A 10,254-nucleotide genomic window follows, 5' to 3' on the forward strand; every position below is an offset into this window, starting at 1 on the left:
CACTGAGTCAGTAAAATATGATTCTGTGTTTTAGTGTCAGTACAGTGAATGCCACAGAAATGTAAGTCATACAAATCATACATTCCATGGCGTGAAGAGCTGCTGGTCTACAGTCCCAGTCATGGAAATATTTATGTGCAGGACTAACTTTCTGCATTTTGATATTAAAGGTTTAGTAAGCTGTTTAAATATAAATACGTTTCTATTGGTAAAGGCCTATGAACCTATTCTGCAGCTGCTCGCTCAGCTCAGTAATCCCTGGTCACATGAGAAAATTAAATGAGCAGGACCTGCCCAATTCCTCTGACATTGCTCATGAGGCATAAAGGATTCCACTGACATCTGTAGAAAGCTGACAGCAGAATCAGGATTGAAGGTCTGGACATATAAATAGATTTATAGGCTGGGACTGTAGCATGGACAGGACAAACCAACTGCTGAAGGTACCAAAGTTTACACAGCAAATCTGAAGTTAATGGTGTAACAGCAGTAATGAATTATTTTGAATTGAATCAGAATCAAAAAGGGGATAGGAACTCTGAATAAAATACTTAACTCCAAGGCTTCTTATCTGCTGCAAATTTAGAACAAATTATTTACCCACACAACTAGTACTTATAACCTGGGAATTGCTAACCAGTGATTATTTTTGTACTCTAATAATAATGTAACATGTAATGTTACAAAGTACCTTACTTATTAAGTTGGATTTACTGTCACAGAATCTGCACACTCTGAATTCATAATATAACATGATTGATGAGACATCTCCTCTTGGAAGCAGATGCCAGTAATTCATTTAAAATACTGTAGCAGTGTATTATTTCATATTTATGAACGAAGTCCTCTTTAGAATAGCACTTCACTTCCTAGCCCTGGTTCTCTATTCTATTTATATTTTGGGAGGTTTTCTTGGTAGATCTGTCATTCTGCTAATGTCTAATCCATTGAATCAGAAAATGCTTCAATCATGACCTGAAAATTAAAAGGTGGCATTCTTAATTAAATCAATAAACTAATTGCTGTATAGTAGCAATTCAATTTAGGTGCTTTGATTGCTCTCCCTTAGCAAGTACTTCCAGACACAGAGTGACTTCAGACTAAGATTGTATCTGTCAGACTGTGAAACTTTGAACGTTTAATTTCCATTAATTGATTTCCTCAGTGTTAACAAATATGATATCAGATTCTCAAATAAGAACTTAAATAGGGTGATTTTTATCTACATAAATGCAAATAAAATAATAATTCAAAGCCCAGATGATCATAATTTTACTCTATAATACGTAATTATTCACAGCCCACTTGTATGTCTAAGCAGTTTCTAAACAGGACAAAGAATGGAAGTATGGGATGTCACTTTTGGTCCTTTTTTTTTTTATTGTTGGATAAGAGGGGAAACTGGCAGTGCTTTCTGAATATTATAGTTAGCTTTACTGTCGTGAAAAGAAATTTGCTTAAAAGCTTGATGGTAAATACATGAACCAAAGATATTTGTTGTACTATATAATAAAATAAGGGTTTAAGGATATCTGTGTTTAAAGACTGAACTTCCCATGTAGCACATCTGCATTTTGAACACTCAGTTCAGCCCTAAAAAGCTGGAGAGCATCCAAGAATAATTCTCTTGCTCCTGAAGCCTGTTATTATTGAGTACTAAGGAATGTCTTTTTGGGGGTCTTTCTTCTCTCTAGTTGTGCCATCAAGTCCAACAATGGCCTCCTCCACTAGCCTCCCCTCCAACTGTAGCAGCTCCTCTGGGATTTTCTCCTTCTCACCAGCCAACATGGTCTCAGCGGTGAAACAGAAGAGTGCGTTTGCGCCTGTCGTGAGACCCCAAACCTCCCCACCTCCCACCTGCACCAGCACCAATGGCAATAGCCTGCAAGGTAGGTGGAACCAAGGCTGCAGGAGGTGGCTGCTCCCAACTGTGAGCTCACGGTGCCTCATGAGGCTCGAAGTGACACCGAGTTGTCCCAGGGGAGCGAAGGCAGTGGGGGATCCCCGGTGGGCTCTGTCCTGAAGTTTCCTCCTGTAAATAGTATCTGGACTCCATCCCCAGCCCACCTTGTACCCTGCAGGTGTTTGGCAACCACCCTATCTCTAACTCAACTAATACTGCTGAATTGAGAGGCTGTGTCTGTTAAAGCACAGACCTACTGTTTTGATAAACACAAGTAATATTTCAGCTTACTAATACCGTCCTTTTTCTTTCTTTCCTCTCTTATTCCCTGTTGTCGTCCTTTATCAGACCAGTCTTTTGTGGACTCTAGCAAGTACTCCACTGCAGGGTCTCTCCAGGGGCTGGCCTTCTCCTGAAGTACGTCACTCAATCTTCCCTTCCTTTTTGTCCTTTGTCATAGTACACTTGTGCAGAAATCCTACTGAGAGCAAATAGACCGTTACAGAGCTTGGCACAAACCTTCCCTTTCATAAATAGGAGATGCATTACAAACTAACAGCAGTGTTTTCCACTTTAACTCACACCAGGGCAAACATTAGTTTCCACTGATTAATGTACTCCGGTGCCAATTAATTCCAGAAATGGCACAGGGCCTTTTGGAAAGCCTATTGAACTGCTGGTATCAAGGTGCTGCTGCTTTTCTGCATCCCTTCCCCTCTCATTGCAAGCATTAGTATCTAAATCTGTTTGAAGGGGTGATGCAGGTGAGGCAGTGACAGACAAAAGCTTGGCAAACTGAGGGTGCAGCAAAGCCCAGCACTGCCCTTCTCATTGTTTGGCTCAGTCTGTTTTACAACACGGTGCCTAAACCTCCCCATGTGTTTCCCTCACTGCACATCAGTGTGCTGAGAGAGGTATTTTCATGCTTACTTAGATCCAGGGGTTTCCTTAAGCTGATGCAGCCAGCTGCCTCCAGCTGCCAGAGGTGAGAAAGATCTCGTGGTGTGCATTGTGCTTCCCCCAGACCTGAGATTTGTTTCCTTTCCACGAGCCTGTGCAAATTACCCAAAGAGCATCGAGTGGGGAATAAAATCCATCCTTTTTAAAGCCAGGTTCAGAAGATGTGCGGAGCAGGATGGTTGCACAAACTCCACATCACTCCTCAATCTCTGGAAAGAGGAACACTGGGCTTGAAGACAAAATACTGATAGCACCATTAACAGCCAAAAAAATCTGTATGCAAGCAGAATGGAAGGAACTCATTCATAAAAGCTTGGCTCTATTGTGCCTGAAGGAAAGCATTGTCCTCAGTGCATGTTACCCTGGTGAACTGGGAGGAGGAATCCTTCAAGGTGCACACACACACACACACAGAAACTGTGCAGAAGCTGTAAATTTACTAGGAACTCATAAGCAGAACTTGGGTACCTTCAGTTAGGGCTTCATTATAAATACAAACTGTGTCAGGAGTAAGACAAAACAAAATTTTCAGGTGAACTGCAGCATTTAGGAGGTTCATTTTTGAACATTTAAAAGAATTGGCAGTGCTGACATGCTTCAAGTTTTAAAAGCAACAGCTAAAAATATTTCCCATCAGAAAGAAAAAAAAAAAAAAAACCAAAAAACCAAACTTTTGAACACGTTAATGTTTTTTTCCTCTCTTCACCTTGTCCCATCTTCTTGTTGTGGATGGAGAGAAAAAATGAGTAACAGGAGAAAGCTTTTTCAGGCACTCTTTCTCCTTTCACAAGACACAGAATTCTCAGGTTCTGTGTAGTTATGAAAAGCAATTATGGAATGAGCCGAGAGCACCGGACACAACTGGAGCTGATTGCCTCCTCATTATGTCACATCCACATCCGCAATGCCCAGAAACCACACAGATCTGAGCATTTCCTCTAATTTTTATTTAGCAATTCAGTTTTCATAATAAGAATGAGACACCAAGAGATGGTTCATTTCTAGGTCATCACTGAACTTGTGGGTGAGTTAAAGACACACAGCCTTTGGTCCTTCTGACACCACCTGAGGCTTGTAATAATCACTCAGAGATGCACTGCCTGTTGTGCCTTAATGCTTAAATAAACAACCATGTATAAGGAGGCTGTCTTATCTCTCTTGGGCTTCTGGATACATCAGAAAGCAATCAAGCTTTCCTTACGTAGCTTAGATATCAGCAGAACTCACTAAAACAGCAGCCAGGCTTATCTGTTGTTCTCTTTGCCATGCAATTTTGTAAAACCCCAAATACATTATTTTTGTAATTTGCTTGCAGCAAATACAAATTAGTATATGATAGAAGAAATAAAGGCCATTGGTGGGAGCTTTTCTATTCTCTGCCCTCCCTTTTTGGAGGTGGTGTGATCTCATACCTACACTGTTTCCCACTGATATCTCTGTTTTCAGGATCAATAACAGGCTACAGCTGAGAGAATTTGCATGACTAGATGCAGCACTTATGGAATAAAAGTGGAGTGATATAAATGAAGGCTTGGAAAGAATGGAAATATCAAAGCTTTTAGGCAGAAAAGATATCATTTGCCTTGTAATTTAATTCAGAATTTCAGAGCTCTTCAAAAACAATAATGCTTTGAAAAAATGACCTAAGATCTGCCTCTGTGCCATTTGTTTCCCACAGAAAAAGGTGCACAGCTGATCTGTAACCACAGGGAAATGTCTAAATCATGAAGGGAGGAATTGCAATTATCTCACCTTTTTTGGGCTCCTACCCAGGGTAGACAGCTGTCCTGTCCCAAGGGACACAATTCTTGACCACTTATCGGTGAAATTGATTTGCTTCTGATGAATCTTTCGGATTGAGAATTTTTTGTTGGATTAGTATCTTTACATTTTCTGAAGAAGGGATACTTTTTCTAAAGCAAAGCAACACCTTTTCCTAAAGTGTCCTCTATGCTTCTCATTGAAGTGTCTTCCTGTAGGACTTAAAGCAACTTAACTCACTGTTCTGTCCCTTTTATCCTCACTCTCAGCTCCTTGAAGAACCCTTATGTGGGGGGACACATTCAGTACAGTGATTCCACATGACAAATTCTAGTAATTGAAATGCTGTTGCAGTGTGCCACCTCTGAGGGTGGCCTGCTGCAAACATGTTGGATGTGTTTTGCATTCTCTCCTTCTCCTCTCATTTTATTTCATTTAATCAGTGCAGTTTACTCGAGCTGTTCTCCCCTTGCTGATTAGAGTTGTAATTCTTGCACATATGGTGGTGTTTGTGGAGAAAACATTTCCCTCCTCTCCCCCTCCAACCCCAAATCTGTGAGTCTTTTACTTTGGCTCTGTTCTTATCAAATAATTGCAGCTGTAATTAAAGCACAATGAATCAGCACCAGTCACGGGGTTGAGTCCTTCCTTAAGAAATTACATGTCCAGATGTCTGGAATGGCAGGCAGCTCCAGCATTTAAATCATGTGCCCGGGAAGTGCCACCAACCTGAAGGCGAATCTGTTTTCTACCTCTTGGCAAATAACTGTACAACTGGCACTTTAGAGACACATTCTTTTTACAGTTTCCATCATAAACTTCCATGACTACCCCTGTAATGATGTGCTTGCTCACAGTGTGTCACCTGGACACTTGGGATGTCTGATCTGTGTCCCCTGTAAATAGAGAGAGATCGAGCTGGAGGTCACCTTATGTGCAAAACTGTAGCTGTTGACTTTTAATAAATGTCTCCCTGCTAAGAGAGGTGGTGGTTTCATAAAAAGTGAGGTAGGAAACTTAATAAAGAAATGCTGACGATTCAACTCAGCCAGCAAAAGAGAAAACATCCTAAATTAAAATTCACCTACGACTCACTTGATGGAGTTGGTGGTGTCTGCTACAAGTGGAATAAGAAAGATGCTGGTCTGCTAAGCCACGAGTTAAACACATATTTCAATTTGAAAATTGGATTTGAGAGTTTAAGTCCTTTTCTGAGCACCTGGAAATGCATACGTGAGTCCCAGGGATGAACATTGAGCTTTGGGAGGACTGGCACAGGGGAGTGACCCATGCCAGAGTGCTGCTGCAAGGGACAGCCCTCCAGGGCCATGCCAGTGGTGGCCTGTGGGACTCCAGCTGTTTTCCCAAATGTGGTGCCAGTACCTGCTTTGCTTTTAAAAGAGTAACAGAATGTGTGGCAACGGTTGGGTCGAGTCAAAGCCTCCTGAGCATTTTGGGAATTTGAAATGAAAAGCAGAAAAACAAGTTGGGGCCTGATACTGATACTAAGGAGGGACAATTTTTCTACAGAAAACCAGTAAATTCAGCGAAGTCACTTGCAATTTGAATCACTTTTCAGTTAGAAGGAAACTTGCCATTTTTATTGTGTACATAGCTGTCTCTTATGAGTGATACTTATATATTAATTTAACTCAAAGTACATCTGACTACATTGCTAGTAAATGTTTAAAGCTCTGAGGATTTTAAAAGTTGCTTGATAATGCAGAAAATTAACTTTTTCCCTCTCTCTCTCTCTCTCTCCCCTCCCTTTCCTTCCAACAGCTATATCTGGCATGATTGTTCCCCCCATGTGAAAGAATTGCCTTGAAGAATTTTATTAATGAAGAGGTTGAATTCTGCTTCAGAGAGAATCTGATACAAGTCCCAGAGTGGAACTTTTTACTCAGGCCTTTTTAAAAATAAAAAAGAAATAAAGAAGGATCTTACAATAACTGCAGATTTTTAAACAAAACAAAAATCACCATCCTTGCAAATACTGAAATTAACAATCCACAATTGCAAGGTGTTGATTCAAGTTGTCCATCCCAAATACCTGGGAGATATATTTATTGTATGTTGATAAAAAATCCACTTTTTTTTTTTTTGGGCGGGGGGTGGGGGCTTGCTTTTATTTCCTTCTGGTTTTTTGTGTTTTTTTTAAGGCTTGATTTAACTCAACACCATTTGTCTTTTATAAATCATACAATTACACAAGGGACACTAGAGATGGAACGCCACATTTTTAATTTATGAATTTTTTTTCTTTTCCAAGCTGTGTAAAGGAAAATGAAGTGGTGTCATTTACATACAAGTCTGTATGGGACAGAATAGAAGTGCCAGTTAGTTTTTCGTAGAAGAATTATGGCCATTTAATTAAGGGTCGGCTCATATATGTTGCTTATCCAGTGGTGACTTGCTGATATGACGCATTTTTAATGTTCTAATTAAATAGATATCACTCCCTAGAAAGCTGATATTTTTGGATTATGAGGGTGGGGTGAGGGGTGGGATCAGTAACCTCTGCCTTTAATACCAGGCTGAAAAATTGTGTAAATAATACACCAAGAAAAGTTCATCAGAGAACACCAGGTTGGAAGGGGAGTTAAGGTCCAACCTTTCTTGACAAAAAGCTGGTGGAAGGGCAGGTAAGGATGGAAATATCAAATCTGACTCCTCTGGAAGTGCAAACCCAGTGCCTGTAGATGCAATGCCAGACTTGCAGAAGAGGAGAGCACGGCGCTCTCTCTTTGGGTGATGACATCTCAGACCCCTCCAAACGAGCGGCCTTCCCCAAGCCCAGCCTCAGCTCAGCTGTGCCCTTTGGCTCTGGCACGGGGGGCACAGCCTCAGGCTGGGTTTGCACCCTCCCCACCCCGAGGCTCTCCTGGCCGAGGCTCCCACTGGCATCGTTCCTGTATCAGTCGACCCTCCCAGTTGGTACCACGCTCTATCCAGGACAGGGAACTGCTTTTGAGTAGTGAAACATGAGTTTGGGGGTGGGGGTGGGGCTCTTAGGAAGGTTTCAAATCCAAACCATAGCTTCTGTTTTACGAAAAAATTTTGCTATCATTATCTGGGAAGTGTTCTTACAAACTATTAGTCAAAGAGGCAGCAAAGCTCCGAAGATGCATTACCTGATATTTTTTCTTTGCTGTTGTGTTTTGTATGTAGTTATAAATACTGTAGATTTTTTGTGATTTTTTGCCAAAGTTGTTGTTCTATTTATACATTTTAATGTCTTAAGACAGTTTTTCAATATCACAAAAAAAAAAAAAAAAGAATTTTACTGCATATTTTGCAAAAAGAGCTCACTACCTTTAGCTTGCACATACTTGCAAATTAATTAAAGAAAAAAAAAGCTTTTTGTTTCTGTTTTTTGTTTGTTTGTTTTACGGGGGATTTTGTAAAATATCCATATAAATAATGTATTTATCTTTGGAATTTGTACATTGCTTTTTGTCCCCTACAAGTTTATTTTATTGTGTATGTTTGCTATGTGAAAAGTGCTGATTTGTTTGGTCATTCACCGTTGTATTAGCTGTTTAAATGTGATTTTAATACATTTCATTTATAGGGTTGTTTTTTTTAGTATTGTTTAAAATCATGCTTCCATTTTTTTTTAATTTCCACCCAAAAGCCATTGTCTATTTTTGTATTATTTGTAAGTTAAGAAGTTTTTTCCAATATATGGCAAAAAGTAGCATATTATTCTTGTAGCATTTAGTTATGTAGATTTAAAAAAAAAATGTATCCTTTGCTTTTGAGGCTTAACAAAAACTAATGCTGTTTTACTCTATTAATATGCATGGGATTTCTCCTCTTTGGAGTGACGCATTTTTGTGCATTAAATATGGGGAGAAACTTCATAGAACTCAATGAAAATACTTTCTTTCTTAAGTCTGCTTGTATATTTCTCTGTCTTTCACATAAATATAAACCAGCAGATTGGATGCCTTAACAATGCAAATCATAATCATTTCACTTGTACATTGTACTGTGCACCAGAACTGTCAATCATCACTAACATTCTAAGAAAAAAAAAAAGGAATTGAAAAGCACAAAAGAACTGTTTTGTTACCTTAAAACAATATAACTTTTTTCTAGTCGAGCAAGAAATCATTTACAACGATGCTGCAACTGTGCATGCTTCCTGTATGAATTTTGCAATGGTTTTCACTAGAATGTCACAGTGTGATCTTTGGGGGGAAGGGAAAGAAAAACAGGATTTTTTTTTTTTTTTCATGGTGAGAAAATAAAAGAAGAGAAAACTGGAAAAATGTGAGAGAGATCAGTTTATTGCTTCTCTGTATTCCAAGCGATTATTCTAATTCACATAATGAGCAACAGCACGACAATGTAATCAAATTTAAAGCCATATTTTGTCCAGTGACACCGTCGATTTCTCTTGTAGAGCTCCACTCAATGTCCTAGTGATTCTGACACCACTTTAGCCACATTTGTAGTCTCTATTCCAGTGTCCAAAGAGCCTTTGACAATGTGCATAATTCCATTTTGTTGCAGCTATTTATCATGGTCTGATGAATGGGAATTTATCAAAAATCTCCCCCGCACCACCCTTTGTCTTTTACAAAGTAAAAGATGCAGCTGTTTACAGAATATGGCTTTAAGTGGAAACATTCAGATTTCAGTTTTAACAAGGTGAAGCTTCACAATGACTGGATTGCCTAAAGTAATGCCTATTTCCTCACAGTTGTACTAGGATGCAGCTAAAATGAAGTCATCTCTGAAACTACTAACCTTTCACCTTCTTATCTAAATCTTTTTGAATAGACACACACACTGTACAGTTCTATTGTTAGAGAAACTAACTACTGTAGAGATTGTTATAATTTTTTTGCAGAAATTCAAGCTGTAAAAACTTTTCAACTTTCACAATATTTAATTAAAGTTACTTCCTGTCTGTGAATACAGCTCCTAGTTGTGTGTTTATTTTTCTGCTTCTGCTAGTCTGTAGATGAGAAAAAAATAAAATATAGAAGCCAGAGGCTCCTGAAATTAAGGAGAGACTGAAATTCATGGAATTATACAGTGAATCGTGGTGAATGCTGGTGCACTGAAACACCTTTTCCTCTGTCTCCAATGGATTTCAAAGGATCCTCGCTCAGAATGCTGAAGTTTACCCTGTTAATCTTATTATTTCCATTTTTTAAATCTATTGTTTGCCAGAAGGGCCAACCTATTTATTCTAGTGGATTTCAGGGGCATATTTGGCTTTAGATGCTCAGCTGCAAGAGCTGTCTCTCTCAAAACACAGTGATCACGGAGCACCAGGCACATCCTACTCTGTACCAGACATCCAGGGAGACAGGAATTTTCATCTCAGCATTATTTAAGTCAGTGGCAGCACATCCAGGTGTCCAGTGACCTGTTCAAGGCCACCTCCAAGAACTGCATCTACCTGTGCTGAGCTCCTTGCCCATGAAGGAGGCTCCCGTAAAGGGTTTCCATTCTTCTACCCTTCCTAAATGACAAGTCCATCAGCTGCTAAATGGTTCTAGGCATTCTGTTTCACTCTGTACCCCTCTGGCAGGAGAGGACCAGGAGGAATTTTACCTCTGGCCTATGGAGGGCTGACACACTGGCACTTAATTTCTCTGTCATACAAAAGA

General features: G+C 39.6%; 1 protein-coding gene across 8 annotated transcripts in view; it reads left to right on the top strand.

Annotated features, from left to right (window-relative positions):
- Positions 1–9,555, top strand: part of EBF1 (EBF transcription factor 1) — a 270,793-nt gene extending 261,238 nt beyond the window's left edge. For 4 of the 8 annotated variants that reach the window (XM_039559534.1, XM_039559535.1, XM_039559536.1 and 1 more), the window contains exons 15-17: positions 1,695–1,889; positions 2,252–2,320; positions 6,407–9,555. In XM_039559534.1, coding sequence (XP_039415468.1) covers positions 1,695–1,889; positions 2,252–2,319 — 263 coding nt within the window. In that variant the 3' untranslated portion in view covers position 2,320; positions 6,407–9,555. The remainder of the gene's footprint in view (positions 1–1,694; positions 1,890–2,251; positions 2,321–6,406) is intronic. The other 4 variants (XM_039559538.1, XM_039559539.1, XM_039559540.1 and 1 more) reach the window with 1 other exon arrangement.
- The last annotated feature ends 699 nt before the right edge of the window (positions 9,556–10,254 follow it).

This window comes from Corvus cornix, chromosome 13 (genome assembly GCF_000738735.6).
Source record: "Corvus cornix cornix isolate S_Up_H32 chromosome 13, ASM73873v5, whole genome shotgun sequence".
Taxonomy (NCBI): Eukaryota; Metazoa; Chordata; class Aves; order Passeriformes; family Corvidae; genus Corvus; species Corvus cornix.